Source organism: Babylonia areolata, chromosome 30 (genome assembly GCF_041734735.1).
Source record: "Babylonia areolata isolate BAREFJ2019XMU chromosome 30, ASM4173473v1, whole genome shotgun sequence".
NCBI lineage: Eukaryota > Metazoa > Mollusca > Gastropoda > Neogastropoda > Buccinidae > Babylonia > Babylonia areolata.
The window spans coordinates 23,511,356-23,531,355 of NC_134905.1; the positions used below are offsets into that span (position 1 = coordinate 23,511,356).

At 53.5% G+C, this 20,000-nt stretch overlaps 2 protein-coding genes across 4 annotated transcripts in view; both read right to left on the bottom strand.

Annotated features, from left to right (window-relative positions):
- Window positions 1-9,292, bottom strand: part of LOC143275536 (uncharacterized) — a 151,937-nt gene extending 142,645 nt beyond the window's left edge. For all 3 annotated transcript variants that reach the window (XR_013053438.1, XM_076579721.1, XM_076579720.1), the window contains exon 1: window positions 1,169-9,292. Coding sequence is in view for 2 of the 3 variants with exons in the window: in XM_076579721.1 (XP_076435836.1) it covers window positions 1,169-9,166 (7,998 nt within the window). In the remaining variant the exon portion in view is untranslated. The remainder of the gene's footprint in view (window positions 1-1,168) is intronic.
- Window positions 9,293-11,998: 2,706 nt separating this feature from the next.
- The window catches only part of LOC143275492 (uncharacterized), a 37,982-nt gene continuing 29,980 nt past the window's right edge, over window positions 11,999-20,000 (bottom strand). The window contains exon 3 of the mRNA XM_076579642.1: window positions 11,999-16,777. Within this exon, the coding sequence (XP_076435757.1) occupies window positions 11,999-16,777 (4,779 nt within the window). The remainder of the gene's footprint in view (window positions 16,778-20,000) is intronic.

The window sequence follows — 20,000 nt, forward strand, 5'->3', positions numbered from 1 at the left end:
GTGTGTGTGTGTGTGTGTTTATTCCCGGTGCATGACGTTTTTGGTGTGTGTTATTGTTATTATCATTAAATTTGTTAACTGTTGTTGTTTTCATTATTAATATTTTCATTAGTAGTAGTAGTAGTAGTAGTAGTAGTATCTTATTATCCTTATCTTATTATTGTAATAGGTGAGTGAATGTGTGTGTGTCGTCCATGCGTGCGTGCGTGCGTGCGCGTGTGTGTATGTATATGTGATTGTTTGCTTTCAGTGTATGACGTTTTTGGTGTGTGTGTGTGTGTGTGTGTGTGTGTGTGTGTGTGTGTGTGTGTGTGTGTGTGTGCATTTTTTTGTTTTGTTTTTGTTGTTGTTCAACATCCACTTGAGACCGTTAAGCTTGTCAAGACGTTCTGTTCCCACGTCTTTGAAGGTTCACTTAACTGCCTGAAGAAATGTGTGTGTGTGTGCTTTCAGCTTTATGATATTATTCTCCACAGGTCTTGTTTGTGTTTGTTAGTTCCCCGCTGTGTGTATTGACTTTATGCCAGAGCTGAAACACCGTTCTGTTGCAGAACATGTCAGAACAATGACCACACGCTGACACATAAACACACACACACACACACACACACACACACACAGAGAAACACAGACAGACACACACAAAGACACACACACACATAGATACCCCCCCCACCCCCCCCCCCCACACACAATGACACACACAGAGATAAATATATAAATAAAGAAACAGAGAGAGACGATTTGACAAGAGAGAGAGAGAGAGAGAGAGAGAGAGAGAGAGAGAGAGAGAGAGAGAGAGAGAACATGCATGCATAGACAAACACAACGATTCCTTTTAACCATTTTCCAAGCATTCTAACACACACACACACACACACACACACATGCAGAAAAAAAAGCACATACACACACAAACTCTCTCTCACTCTCTTTCACACACACACACACACTCTCTCACACACACACACTCTCTCTCTCTTTCTCAATCTCTCTCTCACTCTTTCTCTCTCTCTCTCTCACACACACACACACACACACACACACTCTCTTTCTCTCTGTCTCTCTCACACACACACACACTCTCTCTCTCTCACACACACACATAAACCTCACGCCACCCCCCATACCCTCCACCCACCCCCCAAACAGACAACCTCTCCCTCACCTCTTTGTTCTCCCACAGGGCCCTGCGGGCCGGTGAGCGGAGGGTTCGATCCCCGTCGTGTGTATCCCACACCGTCACTGAGATCAGCTTCACGCTGGTCCCGCTGCCCCGCCACCGCTCAGGCCACGACGACAGCGACGTCGACGACGACGATGATGATGACGACGACGACGATGACGGAGCTGCTGAATCAACTGTTGAAATTATTCCAGTGTCAGAAGCTGCTGTTGAATCGGCTTCGTCGTCTTCCTCTTCGTCGGCTTTATCCCGAACACGCACAGCGGTTTGAGAAAACGCCGCTCCCTGGTCTTGTGGAAGACTGTCTGCTGCAGGTATGGTGGACAGTGTGGTTGAGAAGGTGGCGGAGGAGGATGATGATGATGATAACGGTGGTGTTGGTGTTGATGTTGATGCTGATGTTGATGTCGATGCTGGAGACAAACCCACGCCTCTGGTGTCTTTGTGATGAAGCCCCTCCGCGTCAGAGACTTTGCCTGGAGAGGTTGGGGGTTCACTGGCTGAGACAGCCTCTCTCAGGCTCTCAGCACTGTGGTCGCTTGATGCCGTGGTCTTGTTTGATGATGACGGCGATGAGAATAACAACGAGGATGAAGAGGAGGAGACTGCTGCTGGTTCGCTGTGGACTTTATCTCTGCTCTCTGAGTCTTCGATAACAGAGTGTGTGGTTTCTTCCACACCTGCGCTGGCCATGTTGAAAACGGGACTGGTCCGATCCGGAGTGCTTCTGGAGTGTACAGAAGTATCCGTGGTGGAAAGGTGTGTTTCTTGTCTGCGGGACTTGAAGACAGTGTGGGAGAAACTGTCTTGTGTCCGAACGTCGGTTTGGTCCAGGGAAGGTTTTGTTGGGATGTCTTTAGTGTCTGTTGTTGCCTTATCGCGGCTGGCATCTTTCTCGGTGCCTTGGTCCTCTCTTTGGTCTTTGGGGATGTCTTGGTAACCCCCTGTCCAATCCTGAGCAGATTCACCCATCTGATCTGTGGGTGTTTGTGTTTCAAGACCTAACTGTGAACCACCAGCTATGTCCATGGTCTGGTCAACATCTTGAGGTGTTTTGGTTCTGGGTTCGGTGCTAAATTCCGAAGCTGTTCTGTTCCTTGTAGTTTGAATCCCATGTTCTTGTGATTTATCCATAGTTTCTAGTCTGGTCCCAGTTTTGTACGGTATTGGTCCAGTGTTGTCGAAATCGTTGCAAACTTGTTGGGTTGATGACGCTTTCACCTTGGAAACCAACAACTGCCAGTTGGAAGCCGCTGCGGCCATGGTGGAGGAAGGGGATGACGGCGCCCTTTCTCCTCCTCGTTTGACGTACTGCTGTCCCCAGGGCGTACCACGTGACTTCTGAAATCGTTTGAGATCCTCGGAGAGACGGGTGGGAGCGGGTGATTTAGACCGAGTGCCGTCCGCTGCGGGATCTTCTCTGACCATGGCAGTCTGTGACCTTGACCGCGTGTCGCTGGTTCTGGACTCTGCGCCGTGGTCCTGGAACACGGTTGATGTGGCATCGCTGACTTTGGTTCTTAAATCTCCTCTGCCATCCTCGTCGTCGTTCTTGTCAACTTTTGTATCCACCATTGCTGTCCCGTCAGTATTCAGTGCTCTATCAGGTACAGACTGGCGAACCAGAGCAGTAGATGATAATGAGGTCACATTGTCAACCGTATCCAGGGCACGTGAAACGGATGATGTAATGCCCCGACTGTCGGTATAATCACCGCTCTGTGTTAAACCTGTGTCCTTTGATACAGGCCTCCAGCTTTGAAGGGAGGGCGAGTCGGCATTATCAGCACGTTCGCAGACTGAAATATATCCCTGCATGGTTTGGAGTTTATCGCTCGGGGAGAGGCTGGTAGAGTTATTAGGGAGATGTTGCTGAGATGGAGGAGGGGTAGAGCTGCAGAAAGGGGTAGCCGCGTTCACATTCGGCCAACTGGTGGTTTCACCCTGTGATGTGGTGGAGGTGGCTGCATCATTACGTACGCGGTGATCCCTGTCCGTTTTGTCCACGGTACTGGGGAGTGTTGCGGTTTGTTGTTGATACTGTGTTTGTATTGTTTCTGTCATAATCTGAGCACTGGCATCTCCCTCTTCAGCTTTTACACCCCTGCGCTTATCTGCACTGATATTATCGTCAACGTCTGCAGGAATCTCGTTCCCATGACCTAAATCTGTCGCCTTCTTCTCCAGGGTTTCTGTGGAAAACTTTCGAGGAATTCTGATGTGCTTTCGCTCGGCTTCCCATCGTCTTTCCCTCTCTTCCTCCCCGTGGAAGGGGTGGGGGGCGAAATTCGAAACAGCGACGGGGTGGGGGGAGGAGGAGGAGGAGGAGGGGGTGACAGGAATGCTCGCCGTTTGGGAACGGGTGACAAGTTCCGAGGCAGCTGCTGTATCCTGCGAGTGCTGGCTTGATCTCCACGTCTCGGTTGAGGTTTGGGGTTTATCTGCTGTTGTGGGAATCCTAGGCCTTTTACGGTGTAAGCTGTCAGATTGTCGGTTTAATCCTTCGTTGAGTACTTGGTCTCCTTTTTCTCTCTTTTCCCCTACCAACGAATCAAAGGGAGCTGACATGGCGGCGTCGGCGTGACCAGCAGTCACGAAATCTAGCGGAGATAGTGCCCCTTTGGTCCGACCCCTGCCGTCATCTGACCCGGTCTCGGGAGCGGGTGGATAGGGATAGCGGGTGGCCCCTCCACCTAATTCCGGGGCTGAGTAACCGCCCTCACAATACGGGTGTCCACCCATTTTTACCGCCACGGCGTCGGTGGCTTGGGGGTCCGCCCCTCGGCCAACTCTCGACAAACGATAAGGGTGGTGTGTGACTGACGGACTGTCGCTGTGGGAAGCTGGGTCCTGGCTGTGCTGATCCGTGTCCCCTTTGTCCCGGGGAAAGGGAGAACTGGCCTCAGCGCTGTCGGGGATCACAGGGAAACCGGGGGTGTGCCGAGTTTTCTGGTCCGATTCGCGCTCCGCGCTTCTGGCATCCCTCTCCCTGACAGCAGTTTTGGAGACGGTATGAATTTTGTCAGTCTGCTCACTCCTTCGACGTTGGAGAACGTCCCTGCTTTTGGGGACGATGGGGCGAGGTTTGACGTCCTTGTTGAGGCGTTCACTCTCTTGTTCGAATATTCTGGACATGGCCAGGACGCTGGGGAAGTCTATGGGAGGATCTTTGTCCTCGTCATCCTTGCTGTCTTCTTTCGTTTCTGTCACGATGTCGTCTTTGTCGTCTTCTTTTCTCTCCTCCGCGTTTTCCGTTTGGTCTGAGGACGACGGCTGGGCAGGGGGAGGAATGTCTTCTTCAGTGAAACTTGTGACTGACTTGGTGTCCTCGTCGTCCTGAATCTCCTGGCCGGTGTCGGAGAGGTACACTTTCTTCCAGATGCCCCCTTCTCTGGACCACTTGTACCTGCGGGAGGGGACGGGGGACAGGGAGGGTGGGGGCGACACAGAGCTGGCTCTGGAGGCTGGTGTCGAGAGCTTTGTGGAAAAGGTCTCCTTCAGACTGCTGACTCGCGACGTTCGCACCAGTTTCTTCCACTTCGCCACCACCCTCTGTCCGGTTTGGTTTTGCGTCCTCTGCTCTGGCGAGACGCTGCTGTCTTGAGTGGGCGGCGACTCGACGTTGATTGTGCACGTGGGTTTATCGTCAGTCACGATGTGCACGTTGTTCGACGTGTCTGTCATGGACATGTGTATCCACGCCAGTTCGCTGTCAATGGAGGTGTTCAAGCTGTCAGTTGCTTCACTCTCCCTGTCTTCAGCAGAGGAGGATACAGATACACGTGGCACCGTCAGTGTCCAGTCTTCGGCTTCTGCCTTGTCGGAACTTAGACTTCCAGGAGACAGTGAGAGAGTAGTTTCTGACACGGGTGGCGGCTCTCGTTCTGACGTGTGGAGAATCTGGGTTATTTGGGTAATGGGATAGAGCATAGAGAAAGGTACCCCTGAATCAACCCGTCTCGTTTCCAGTTGCATTGCACTCACATCTTCAACACACTCACTGGAGGAGTCCGAGAAACACATTTGAGCCACAAGAGCCGTTTCAACACCATCCTGGCTGTGAGTGGACTTGTGTGGTCCCGCACGTGGAACAATGCTGATGTCGGAATCATTAGAGCTGACCATTGTTGTACTGTCACCTTGACTTTGTTCGTGTACACTAATCTTCACAGAATCGCAAATATCTTCTGAATCTTGGGCACTGGAATTGACTGATCCATCAGTGTGATCTGGATCGTGTGAAGCCTCCTTTATTTCGTGTGAACCATCCTTTATGTCGTGTGAACTGTCCTTTATTTCGTGTGAACCATCCTTTATGTCGTGTGAACTGTCCTTTATTTCGTGCGAACCATCCTTTATTTCGTGTGAACCGTCCTTTATTTCGTGTGAAATATCCTTTATTTCGTGTGAACCGTCCTTTATTTCGTGTGAAATATCCTTTATTTCGTGTGAACCGTCCTTTAATGTAACGTCGTGCTGAAGATGGTAATGTGAACCGTCCCTTATTTCACTGTCGGTGCACTGCGGGACTGCGCATGCAGATTCCAACTCTGCTGATGTGTCCGGGATGGTTTCTGAAGCTGTCACAAAAGAAGTTTTGGTTGACACATTATCATTACATTCTTTGCTTGAAACGTTTTCACCGAGCACTAAAATATTTTCAGAATTATCTTTGTCACCCTCCACAATCTGACTGACACAAATACTTCCACTGTCCAGTTCTGCAACTGTTGGAGTGTCTTCGCTTTTTACAACCGCTTCTGTGCTGGTCATTTTTGGCGTTTTGGAATCCTTGGTTTTTCCCGCTGAAGTTTTTCCTTTCGTCTGTGGTGCTTTGGGTGCAGAAGCTGAAGAAGGTGTATGGGAAACCGCAGCTGAAGTTTTCCGAGTTGCTGGCGTTGTTTTCTGTTGTGTTTTACTTTGACTTATTTTGCTTGGTTTTTCCTTCAAAGAAGCATCTCTTTTCAGTGATGTGGACGCTGTCTTGCCATCAGCTGATTTGGTTCTGGCTTCTTTCGGAGATTCGTCCCTCTTCGGTGACGCGGCGGTCACTTTGTTGACGTCTCTGGGCTTGGTCCTGGCAGGACTCGCTGCTTTCGTTCTGGACGGGGAAGGGGTTTTGCTTTTCTCCCTCTGCGCTACCTGGGACGCCCTTCCACCTGCTTTCCCGCTGCGGTCTGTTTTGGTTGTGGGCGGTGAGCGGGCTTTCTTCACTGTGTGCTTACTGTCCTTTCTCTGGTCCTTTTCCTCGGCTTCAGCATCGTGACCCGGTTTGACAGACACGGGGTCGGACGGACCAGCACCTTGCAGTGAACACGGGGTGCCTTTTGAAGGCTGGGTTTTTGCGGGAGGAGGGCCAGCGTCGGTGTGCGCGGCGAGACATTTATTTCCCTTCTCTGTCGCTGCTGGTGGTGGTGGTGGTGGTGTGTAGGAGTGCTGCTCTTCCTCCTCTCTTGCGAGAAGGAACGCTGAGGCCGACATACCCTCCTCCTCCCCTTGCATCGCGGAATCAACACACGTCTTGTGTTTCTCCGCCTCTCCTTCCTCCCGCCTCCTCCTCCACCCCTCCCCCTCTTCCTCTGCTGCTGACACACTAACTCTTTCATCCTCATTCATACCCTCAGTGCAGGGCCTGGGAAGCGGGTTGTGGTGGGACGGTGGTGGTGGTGGTGGTAGGGAAAAAGTTGCTGGCTTGTCAGACAAGTGAAAAGCCGTGACGGAATCCGTGGCGGACTCGGCACCACAAGGACAAGGTTCGCACACATCTCCAGTCTTTGCGTCGCTGGAACTTGTTGCGGGAAGGGGGCGGGAGGAGGAGGAGGAGGAGGTGGTGGTGGTGGCGGTGGCGGTGGTGGTGGTGTGGATGGGGGCTAAGTGATAAGGGGCTTCCCCAAAACTTTTGGCACTCAAATCTACTGGCACTGCGACACAGGGAGGGAAGGAGGAGGAGGAGGAGGAGGAGTCTTCGGGGAGGAGGGGGGTGGTTTCAGGGAGGGAGGGATTTTCGGAGAAGGAGGAGGAGGACGAGGAAGGGGGCTGGGCTTTCGTTTCCGCTGCGATCAGGTCGTTGGGAGCATCACAGCTTTGCGGAGCTGTTGAAGCAACAACAAAGGCGACCTCCATATTTCCCAGTTCCGCGCTGTGGCCGAGGGGAACGTTTCGCGATTCACGTGCAGGACCGCTGCGCTCCTGATGGCTGGCTGCACGCGGGCCTGCTGGCGAGGGTTGGGGGGGAGGAGTGTGGGTGTGTCCTGCAGGACTCCACTCAACAGCTGTTTCCCTGTCGGCTTTATCACCATCACCACCACCACCCAATATCGTGGCACAAGTTTCGCCCCCCACCTTCTCCCCCTCCACACCCTGGCACCCCGGCATCAGGTTTTCCCCCTCCTCCTGCTTCACGTTTTGTGCACCACTGCTGATTGCCAGGCGTTCGTCGTCTGTACCGAGTCTTTTGTTGTAAGAGTCCTCCTGCACCGAAAATGAGTCTGTTCTATTTTCACCGCATGCACTGTTTTCTGTAGCAGTACGCGCTGTTTGTCGTGCTTCACTGACAGAGCTGGTGTTGACATGGATGGCGGACAGGTCCGCTTCTAAACACGTGTTCTCCTCCACTATCTCCTGCACAGAACTCAGCATGACAGCGCTCTCATCCACAGCAGTGACTGAAGTTATCACTCCACTTATTTTGTTAGCGATTTCGGTCACTAAATCGGTTTCCCTTTCAGTTATTTCTTCCGCAATGGTCGTCTCTTGTGCAGTCTTTTCTTTGTCCCTTTTTTCTTCGATTACCGACTGAGATACAATCGTTGTGTTGTTCTCTTCGTTCTTTTCAGTCATCGCTTTTTTCTGCTCCTCTTCATCTTTTTCTATCACCCTTTTCTGTTTTTCGTCATCTCGTGTGTCAGACTTTCCCATTTCTGATATCACCTTCTTCGTCTCTCTCTCTCCGTCAGCTGTGTGTAAGTCGGAGTCCTGTTTCGTAGTTTCAGTACTCGTGTCTAAAACTGAGGAATCGGTGACAGAGGGTTTATTTTCTCTCAGGACGATGGTAGTGGTGGTGTTGATTGAACCAGAGATCGGCTGGGCTGCTGAGGTGGCCTGTTTCTTGCTTGTACTGGTGTGTTTAGCGGATTTGGAGCTCCTGGGCTGATGACTTTTGCCTCCTGTTTCAACAACAACAGCAGACTGAAACGCCACACCTCTCTGAGCGGAAGAAGCAGAAACTCGGCTGGGAGATTTGGAAGCATGGGAGTTTTGATCCCTGGCGTTTTTCACAGCGCTCCCTTTAGTGGTGGTCCCGGTGGTCCTCATGGCGCTGACAGCCCCTCTGCCCTGTTTGGGGGTTTCGAACTTCCTCACCGAGGCCTTGACTCTGGATATGGTGGTGGTGGTCTGGGCGGGCCTCCTTGTCTTACTCCCAGGTTCGTGCGACTGCGTGTGTTGGCGTTGTTGGGAAGCGGGGAGTTTCGTGGTCACCGCGCTGGATTTTTTGCTCAGTGTTTGCGGCTTGGTTGTCGTTACCTCTTCTTTGTCGCTGGCCTGAGAGTCCACTGATGACGTCATTATCACGCCAGGTGTCATGATCCCCGGAACGCCACGTGAAATGTCTCTGGCGGGAGAGTGGGCTGTACTCGGTTCGTCATTTTTGAATGTTGATGAATGTTTTATTGACAACGTTGCCGGATCGAGTGTCATAGCAGGGATGACGTCATCACTGTCCACAACGTCACACTGAACAGTATCGACGTCAGCTGGGTCAGAGGTGAGGGGAGTCACAACCTCCATGGAACTGGCACAGCTCTGACGTTGACGGGTATCCACTACAGACTCTGTCTCCTTGGAATCCATCTCACAACTGATGTCATAAGACCCACCACCACCACCACCACCACCGCTGAAGATGACGTCACCGATGATAGCATCATCACGTTGGTCGTCGCCATGTGATGGCCTAATCGAATCCTGGGCAACACCCATGCTACTTTCAACAACCGTTTCAACAGTCTCATAACAGGAACTCTCCGTGACGACAGAAGCTGGCGTCAGGCTGGATATGACATCAGAAGATGACGTCACAGCGGTAGAGGCTGACGTCACGACTAACGACGGGCGGCCCAGTCTCCCCGGCGGCGGCAACAACAGAGTCCCCAGCCAGCTCGGCGAACATGGAGTAAGACGTCACCATCTGCGTCAGCTCGCCCGGGACCTCCGAGGGCAGGCTCTCTGAAGAGGTGCGACCGTAGCGAGTCCTCCGGCTCCTTGACAGCGAGAGGTCTGGGGAGGTGAGGGGCAGGGAGGGGCCGGAGCGGCACCGCTCTGGGAGGACGGCGGCCGGGTGGTGGGTGTGGGGGGAGAAGCGGGACAGGTCCCGGAAGTCCAGGGAGGAGGAGGAGGAGAAGACGAGGAGCTCCCCAGAGCTGCAGGATGTGGACATGCTGTCCTGACCACGGGACCCGTAGCGACACTGCAGCAGAGGGTCCGCCTGCGTGTTGCACGCGTTCTCCGCCAGCAGCCGCGCGGAGAACATGCTCATGTCGCTGGTGCTGCTGCTGCTGGTGGTGTCCGTGCAGGGCCGGGGGGAAGGGCTTGGCTGGAGGGGGGTCACTCCTGGCAGGTCACCGTCACTGGTGTCAACGTGAGGGGCTGCTGCGAGACCGTGTGATGTTTCCACCTTGTTCGGAACTTCACTCTGTTCTTGTTGTTGTTGTTGTTGGTGGTGGTGGTGGAGAAATATCGATCTTTCAGTCCGTTCGTCCAAGGACAAAAGACGCCGATGATGACGGGGGAGATGGGAGTCGTCGTCGTCGTCGTCATCGTCAAGGAATGGGAGGTCCTCTTCCACCGCCCCCATCCCCACATCACTGGCTGAAGAGACGGACAGGGAATCCTCAGAAGCGGGCAGCAATGACAGTGGGTCAGTTTTCCCTGACACAGAAGGCTGGGAAGAATCGGGAAGTGTGGGATGAGGAAGCCGTGAGCATGACCCTTCTTCCGGAATTGGCGTCGCAGAGCCACCACCGCCGACGAACTCAGCTCCGGTGAGGGATGGAGAGGACACCACCCCGCCGACCACTGGACACGCCTCTCTGTCCTGAGACACACCACGAAGAGGCCGCAGCAGGTACTCCTCCTCACGAAGGATGATGTCCGCCGGACTGCCCCGGTCCGAGAAGACGTAGAGCTCGGGCTGGGAGCCGAGCGGCGTGGAGAAGACCTCCGGGGACAGCGCCCCGTCAGGCGTGGAGTACAGCTCCGGGGTGACGCTGACGGTCCTGGGCGTGGACCCCGCCCTGCTGCTGCTGCTGCCACCTGTCCCCTGAGCCCTCGGCAAGTCCTCCACACGACCCCTGGTCCTGCCGTCCTGGGAGGGGGAGGGGTGAGGGTACAGGTGGGGTAGCAAGGGGGCCGACAGGTCGGCCAGGTCCGTCAGACTATCGTCGCTGTCCACCGCCCTCTCCTCCCCGGCGTCCTGCTGTTCGGCGCGGCCCCGCGCCGCCGCGTTGCCCGCCGGGAAGTGCGTCCAGGCCTCTTCGGAGGGCAGCTCCGTGTCTGCGGGAAGCACGCTGGCCAGACCCTCCCGCTCTCCACCTTCCCTCCGCCGACCTCCCAGCCCCGACGGGTGCAGGCAGAAGGGCAGCTGGGTCCCCAGGGGGCGCCCTCCCGGCACCAGGCGGGACGGGGTGGAGGAGGAGAAAGGAGGTAACTTGGGGACAGGGATGGACGTTCTGGATCGCTGCAGTCCGCCGCGGGGAGGCGTGGTGGTGGAGGTGGAGGAGGCGGTGTAGGACGCGAGACACGGGGACGACTTGGGTCGCTGTCTGAACGGGCCAGCGAAAGGTCGAGGTGAGGAGCCCAGGGGCGGGTGCGATGACGTCATCCTCTGACGCACGGCGATGGAGGTCCGCTTGGAGGTCCCGGGTCGGCGCAACACTTTGGGGACCCCTTCCTTGTCATCAGCCAGTTCGCGCCGCGGCGACGATGATGACGCGACTGGCGTGGCGTTCACATGCTGCTCAGCTCGTGACGGCAGCTGCTGCTGTGGAGGTGCTCTGGCCGGGGAGTCATCGTAAGTTTCGTTAGGCATGGAACCTCGCTCACCCGTGATGGACGACTCTTTCCTTGCCTGCTGCGACTGTTTGCCACCCTTCACCGTCTCGCCCAACTCTCGGTTTTTTTGTAAGTCAGCAGGAATGGAATCGTCAACACTCTCCACTGATCCTGCTGTCACTGACACAGTAACTTCTGCTCCGTTCTGTCTAGAGTCAGAGTCATTTTGTTCTGCACTCACGTCACTTCCTTTACCTTCTGACTCACTTCTAATCTCTGTTTCGTTTCGCTCTGTTTCTCGTTCTAAACCACATTTTCCTGCGCCTTTATCCGGTTCTCTTGTTTCGCTTCTGTTAGTTCCAGAACCACTGCTCTGTACTATGTCTTTTTCGTCTGATGCTGGGACAGGTTCACTTCGTTTTTCAGTCTGTTCTTTGTCTGTATCGCACGGTGGTTCTGTGTTCAAACTGTTGCACTGTGTTGAATCCCGACGGTCTGAAGTGATGACAGCGGAAGCAGTAACCTCTGTGAGTGAGCTGCGGTCTGTTCTGTGGCCAGGCTCCTCTGTCGTCCCTTCTCTCTGGCTTCCCCCGTCTCCCTGCTGCCCGTGCGCGGCTGCTGATGCTGAGGGCGCTGGCACAACACCTGGCCTCTCCTTTGACTCATCTCTCTGCGCGGCACGAGAATCATTAACTTTATCTGTGGACGGGGGTTGTTGCACGAGCCGAATCGAGTTTGCTTCCTGTTCCAGCGTGGAAGTTGTCAATGTCTTGGCGGCTCTTCTCTCTGCCCCTTCCTCCCCCCCTCCTCCTCCTCCTCCTCCTCCCGCTGCCTCTCTGCCTCTTTTTCCTCCTCCTCTTCCTCTTTTCCCCGCTCCGCATCAACTTTGATAACCGGCTGAGTCAAGAAACGTTTATCACTTTCTGCTTCGTGTGATGAAGACGGCCCCTCTGCCCCCTCCCCCTCTCCCCCTCCTTCTTCCTCCCTGGTGGGAAAAACGGTTTGCTGCTGTGATGAGAGTGAGACGGGTAGTAGCTGAGGTGGGTGGGTTGTTGCGGCTGTGTGAGGCGGGTGGGGTTGGGTTTCTTCCCCACCCGACACTTCCTCTTTCTCCCCTGGCCCTCTTTCTGTTTCTTTTCCAGCTTCCTCACTACACAGCTGTTTGTCCAAAAGTCTACCCCCGTGTTTTACTTTTCCCTCTCTTGGTGCTGGCTGTTTGTCTTTGGCACTATCTCTTCCTGTCGGTGGTGGTACACGGGGAGCGAGAATCATCTTCTCTGCGTCACCGGGTTGGGTGTAAACTGGGGGAGTGACTCCGTCACTGAGTCCTGCAGTTGGAAATGTTGACGTCGGGATAAGATCTATGTGGCGCCGCTGGGGAAGAGGTTGTTGAGATTGGTCGGTTGTCGGTGAGATGCTGCTGCGTTCCTTGCCTTGTTGGCTGCACGTGAAAACGGCGTCGGTCCTCGCGATGCTTTCGCTTTTAGCAGAAAACGAGAGGAGAGTGGAGTCTGAGGGGGTTGAAAGAGCCTCACTGCTACATACACCACCCTCCGTAGGCGCCTGTTCTGTTGGCTGTAACGTGTCAAAACTGTCATCGTCGAAGAAGGTGGGTATACCCGTCTCGAACAGTTCCTCATCGCTGTACTCCCCGTCCGTTATGGTCCGGTCAGTTTGAAACGTGTCGTGCGTGCCGGCGTTCGCGTTCTCGGCGGCTGTGGTGTTTGTCCACAGCTCGTCACTGATGTCGTCCTCCCACACGTACGTGTTTTTGGGAAGCGTCATGTCACTGAGAGAGTCGTCTCCGACAGATACGCGCCGGAGACGGTCCACCAAGTCGCCGCCATCCGTCACGGCTGGATCTGTCGTCGTCGTCGTCGTCATCATCATCAACATGTCACATGTGACGTCAGCCACATTTCCGCCGGAGGAGTCACCACCTTTCACCACTGCTGTGTCTGGTGCTGATGATATGCCACTTCTTACGTCACCACCTTTCACCACAGCTACGTCTGTTGTTGATGATACGTCACTCCTTACGTCACCACCTTTCACCACAGCCACGTCTGTTGTTATTAACACCACGTCGTCATTAATGTCACCACTGTTCACCACTGCCGCGTTTGTTGTTAATAACACGTCGCTAACAACGTCATCACCGTTCACCACAGCCGCGTCTGATGTCACCAGCACGTCACCACTGACGTCACGGTCAGTGACCACAGAGGGGTCAGCCAGATCCTTCACCACCACATCCACGCCGCACGCTACAACAGACTCCATGTGGCTGTGGTCTTGGGGAGGAGGAGGATGCTTGCACACGTCTTCTTCCTGTTCCCCCCGAGTCGTTCCTCCCACCAGCACGTCTCTCACTGCCGGTGCTGAAGGAGAGGGGAGAGGCGTGCTGGAGCCTGGAGCTCCGGTGCCGCTGCCGTGTGCACTGACGGCTGTTGTTACTGTGTCAGACAACTGGGACGACACGGGAGGCAGCGCCTTTCTGCCGTGTCCGTAACCCGAGCTTTCCCCCTCACCTTCTTCTTCTACCTCCTCCTTCCCTTCTCCCTCCTCCTCCTTCCCCACTACCCCCTCCTCCTCCTTCTCTGCCACGCCCCTTCCCCCCTCCCCCTCCTCCTTCACCTCTCCCTCCTCCTCCTCCTCCCTTTTGATGACATCAACAGATGCAGGGTGCGTGCTGGCGCGTGGGGATGAAACCGAGGTCAGGTCGGGGTGCAATCTGGAACCCCTCCCCCCCTCCACCTGTACCCCCTCCTCCTCCCCCAACCTCTCCCTTTCTATCACGGCATCAGATTGGTGATGGAGCAGGGGGTAGCTACAGTCACGCCCCAGCTGTTTAAAACCCAGGTGCGCTGCAGAAGTAGGGGCTGGGGGTGGGGGTGGGTGGTGTTCGTGGGGGGAGGAGGAGGAGGAGGAGGAGGTGAGGGGGGGTTCAATCCGGCCCCGCGTGGCACCGCCGTCTTCTTCTTCCCACTCCAACTCCCCCTCCCCCTTCTCCAGATCACTGACCCCCGCTGGTCTGAGTTCGCGTCCTGTAGCTCTGGCATCACGCTTCTTCTGTCTATCTGAAGTGGTGCTCGTTTTCGCTTCTCTCCCATCCTCTTCTGCTGGCGATAACCGCTTGATTTCTTCTTCTTCTTCTTCTTCTTCTTCTTCTTCTGCTACTGCTACTTCTGCTACTGCTACTGACGCTGGTATTTGTGGAGGAGATAGAAGTTTTGCTTCCATTTCTCGCTGCGTTGATAAATCTGTCAGTTCGTCTGCAGTTTCTTTTTGTTTTCCCGGGGGGAGGGTGAAGGACGAGGGGGTGGAAGGGTGAGGAGAGGAGGAAAGGGGGCGTGTGGTGGGAGACTCAGAGGGGTGGGTGGGTGGTGGTGGTGGTGGGGCGTGGAGGAGAAGATGAGGAGGAGGAGGAGGGGGCGGTGCAGGAATATCCTCAGCGATTTGTTTATTCTCTGTCGCTTTACTCGCTCGTCTCGTCGACATGAGCGGCCGAGTTAAAGCAGACAGGGGCTGTTTTTCTGCGGCTGTTGCCGGCAGAGGGCTGTCTGATGATTCCGAGGGCGTGATTTTGTTCTTTCTCTGCGCCATCACGGCTCTAGTCGCCTGCGCCCCGCCCTCACGCGACGGCGGTTTTGCTGGTCTTGCTGAAGTTTGAATCTTGTCCGTGCCGCCTTTTGATGGGGGGCCGTGTATTTGTGAAAACTTCTCCCTTGAAGAGGAACTCTTCCTAGGCTCATTCGCTGTCTTGGTCATCATCCTTTGTTTCTCTGTCGCCGCACAGGTTTTTAGCAAAGCAGATCTGTTCGGCTGGACGTCGGAGCCGCTGCTGTGTTTCACAGCTGTTTTGACTTTCTGCCAGTTCAGCGCACTCCGAGTAGTCTGCTTCGCTGGCGGCTGAGAAGAGAGTTCCTTCCCTTCCCTCGTAGCTGTTGATGCGAGCTGGCGCGACCTTTCACGTAGCGTGACCTGTGACACAGCAGCGTCGGGGCGCGTCTCCAAAGCGGTGTCGGTGCGACCAGCTCGTGAGAATTGACCTTTCGGGGCAGTAGGTTTCGGGGAAGCGCTCTGTTTTTGTCGGTCCGTGCTTCCCTTCTGCTTGACTTTGTTCGTGCGTGAGTCGGTACCGGGCTGAGCCAGTTTGGCGGGGAACGTTTCCTGCGCTGCTGTTGCTGCCGTGTCGCACGTGTCCTTGGAGCGGCTTTCCGATCTCTTGCTCTTCGCCATCCTGCTGCAACTGCCGACGCTGGAGAGGAGGGAGGATGACGATCGTGCACTGACGTTGGAGATCGCTGACTGGGAGTCGGCGTCGGCGAACTGGCTCTCCACCGAGCTCTCGCGAGTGGTGGAACTCGCACGGGACACGGCGGAAAGCGAGGCGGTCTTCTTCAGGTTGGAGTGCCCCCTGGATGACGTCACGCGCCTGGTGGATGATGTCACTGTTTTCGTCGACGTCACTCTTTCCGTCACGGGTCGGGGTCTTGGGTCGGTTTGTTCCGTTCTCGTTGTTGCCATTATTTTTTCCGCCGCGGGGGCGTCTTTCGCTTTCAGCCTCGAGGAGCGAGTCGACGACATCAGCCTGCTGCCCCTTGATGACGTACTGCTGACGTCAGAGTCAGAGGATGACGTCTTCTTCGAGCTCGGTCGGCCCGGGGTTGACGAGGACGATCGCGCAGATGACGCGGTCGTCTGCGACGATGACGTACTTTGAGTCGATGATGTCATCACCGTACTTAACGACGACGAGGAAGAGCGCGTCGCCGTCTTCGAAGACGACACGCTCCTCTGTCGAGACTTTGACTTCTCTGACGAAGACTGCGAAGACCTTTCAGCAGTCCGCGCCGACTTCCCTGAAACCGACACGGTTACAAGAGACGGCCTCCGCTCCGTGGTGGACTCCGAAGTGGCCGAAGACCCGCGGGACACATCCGAGGCGAAGCTTTCTGTAGCGGCAGCGGCAGTTTCCTTGGTCGGCGAGTCTGCCTTCTCTCTGCCCGGGGACGGCAGGAGGTCTTTCCCGATTTCTGATGCGCCCTTCTCGCTGTCCAGGAGACCCTTCTTCCGCGACCCACCACCACCGACCTTAAGTTCAGCGTCCTTCGTCGTGAACTCACCACCATCACCGTGCTTTATTAGTTCAGCAAAGTCAGGGTCTTTGACAGGGGCAGATCTGGAGGCCTTTCTAAAAGCGGTGAAAGTCGGGAGACGAACCTCAACGTCTGTCTTCTCCAGGGTGATGTCATCTGTCAGGTGGCTGGCGGCGGTCGCCGTGGCGGCGGCCGTGGAGCGTCGTCGGACGCACTGAGGGGAGGCGCTCTTCTGCTTCCGGTTCTCGTTCTCCTTGGACTGCTTCAGCTTCGGGGAGCTGCTCCGCCGGCCGTCGTCCTCCTCCCCCATGACGCCGTTCGGAGCCCTGCCCCTCGCCATGACGTCAGACGGCCGTGTGACGTCACACGGTCTCGCGGCGCTTCCGCCTCCTGGCGTCGTCTGCACGCTCGTGGTGGAGGACGGTGTTCGTGACTGTGTCTGTTGACAAAAGAGGTTGGGTGTGGGGTGTGGGTGGGGGTTGGGATAAGGGGTTAGTTCACACGCTGCACGAAGTAGACAGACATACTGACAGACAGACAGACAGACAGACGGACAGAGAGAAAGATATGTGTAAACGATTTTTATAAATGAATAATTCATTCATTCATTCATTCATTCATTTATTTATGTATCTATTCATTCTATCATTCGTTCGTTCATTCATTCATTCATTCATTTATTACGTATTTACCTCTTTTTTTTTTTATTCATCTATCTGTTTATTCCGTGCGCTTAGTCACTCTATAAACGATTTCTTGCCCTGTAACCTAATCATTGCACTGCCACAACAATGTGTTGCAGAAACACTGATGTCATCAATCGTGACTCAGACCCCGTTTCTGAAGACCGACAGATGTCTTCCCGCGACTGCTGTTGTGCCACCACTTGTGGTGTTACTTCCACAACAGCAACAACTTCTAGCACCACCACCACCAGCACCACCACCACTACTGCTGCTGCTATCACCTGCCCCCACCACCACTGGTCCTGCTGCTATCACCTGCCCCCTCCACCACTGGTCCTGCTGCTATCACCTGCCCCCACCACCACTGGTCCTGCTGCTATCACCTGCCCCCACCACCACTGGTCCTGCTGCTATCACCTGCCCCCCTCCACCACTGGTCCTGCTGCTATCACCTGCCCCCTCCACCACTGGTCCTGCTGCTATCACCTGCCCCCTCCACCACTACTACTGCTGCTATCACCTGCCCCCTCCACCACTGGTCCTGCTGCTAGAGTTACTACAAGCACTGTTGTTGCTGCATCTGATACCACTGTCAGTGCTGCTACCACAAAGACAGACAGACGGACAGAGAGAAAGATATGTGTAAACGATTTTTATAAATGAATAATTCATTCATTCATTCATTCATTTATTTATGTATCTATTCATTCTATCATTCGTTCGTTCATTCATTCATTCATTCATTTATTACGTATGTTTCTTAATTCTTTCTGTTTTTACATTAAGAATACTAGTTATTACCTGCAGTGTGTGGATGTATGTATGAAACGATGTATGTGATATTTTTTACATTTGTATCTTCGTAATATTTGTTGGGGCTGTTGTTGGCTTTTACAGTTATGGTCCCCATGTTGTTTACTTGTCTATGTTGTGATAATGCACCTGACCAAATTTCTCCAGTTGGAGATAATAAAGTTATTCTTATCTTATCTTATCTTAGACTGTTGTTGATACAATCGCTACTGCTGCTGTAGGCCAAACTGTTGCTGCTACTGCTATTCCTTCGTGCGTCACTACTACGGCTACTGTTGCTGACGACGTTACATCAATAAATAATAATAATAAGAAGAAGAAGAAGAAGAAGAAGAATGCAGGCTTATATAGCGCAGTACCCCCATCTCAGATGAGGCTCACCGCGCTCTACAATAAAATATACAAATTTAAGACCAAGTGACGAAAAATATGTACAAAGTCAACACAGCCAACACCTGACACTGGCTAAAATATAGATAATTATGTAAGATTAAGTAACATAAAAAAATGTAAATAAACACAGGCACCATCAAGGGCTGCTGTTGCTGTTGTAAGTGTTGTGGCGCATCAACAATAAAAATAACGATGATGCTAATGATGATCCTGACGGCGTCGAAGAAAAAGGAGGAGGAAGAGGAGGAGGAGAGGAGGAGGAGGAGAAGAAGAAGAAGCTTTTTGGCTGGCATTACAAGGGCTGACAGCCACAACGCCCATTTTCATCGATTGACTGACTGATTGATAACAGACACACATTTTTTTTGGTCTCACTATCCTTGGTCATCGACCAAACTCTAGGCGTTTTACATATACAGCCATTAGTTTGCACCACATGCTGGGTACAGCCCCCCTAAGAGCTGTCTTAAGGCGCTCATCATTCTTTTCCTTTGACATTCAACCAGGCTTCAGTCACACACACACACACACACAACAACAACAACAACAACAACAACAACAACACACACACACACACACACACACACACACACACACACACACACACACACACACACACACACACACACACTCACACACACACACACACACACACTCACACACACACACACACACACACACACACACACACACACACACACACACACACACCAAACAAAACAAAAACCCCAAACACATGTATATTAAATATTAAAGATTTCTTTACGTCGAAATGTTGCTGTGGGTTCTTTTACATGAGCTAAAAAACCCGCTGCACACAGGGCCTCGGTTTATCGCCCCATCCGAATGACCATGTCCAGACATTCACTGAAGGGTCAGTGGAGGGGGAGGGGAGATTTCTGACGGGTGTGGAACGGAAATGAATGACTGGAAACCCAGCGGACCATACGACTGTTATTTCCATTCTCACCTCAGTCCCCCCCAATGACGTTTCACCCCAAACCTGACGGACTGACGGTCGGAAGGAAACGATAAAGCGGTCAGCAGGCCGTAAAATTCATATTCCTAGACCGAGGTCGCAAGGGTCACAGCCCCGTTGGAAAATTAGGCGGTGGGAGTGGGGGATCTTGGCCTGGGGGCTGGTGGTGGTGGTGGTGGTTGTGGGTGAAATAAACTATCACTCTCCATTTTATCTGGCGGGGCCTCAACCCCCCCCCCCCCCACCCCCCCACCCCCGCCACAGTCCTGAACCCCCCTCCCCCACCCCCGCCCCCTCACCACGTCCTAAGCCCCTCCCATACCCTCTTTGCCCATCCCAAAGAAAGAAAGAGAGAAGAAGATAATGATGTATTGTGTTGTATTGTATTGTATTGGTGATGGTGATGAAGGAAGAAGAAGAAGAAGAAGCAGACGATGATGATGATGGTGATGATGATGGCGATAGTGATGATGAAGAAGAAGAAGACGAAGAAGAAGACAAAGAAGAAGAAGAAGCAGATGATGATGATGATAATGATGATGATGGTGATGATAAAAATGGTGATAGTAATGAAGAAGAAGAAGATGATGAAAAAAATAATGAAGAAGGAGAAGGTGATGAAGAAGACGATGATGATGATGATGATGATGATGGTGTTGACGGTGAAGAAGAAGAAGAAGAAGAAGAAGAAGCAGACAATAATGATAATGGTGACAATAATGATGATGATGGTGATGACGGTGTTGAAGAAGAAGAAGAAGAAGAAGAAGAAGAAGAAGAAGAAGAAGAAG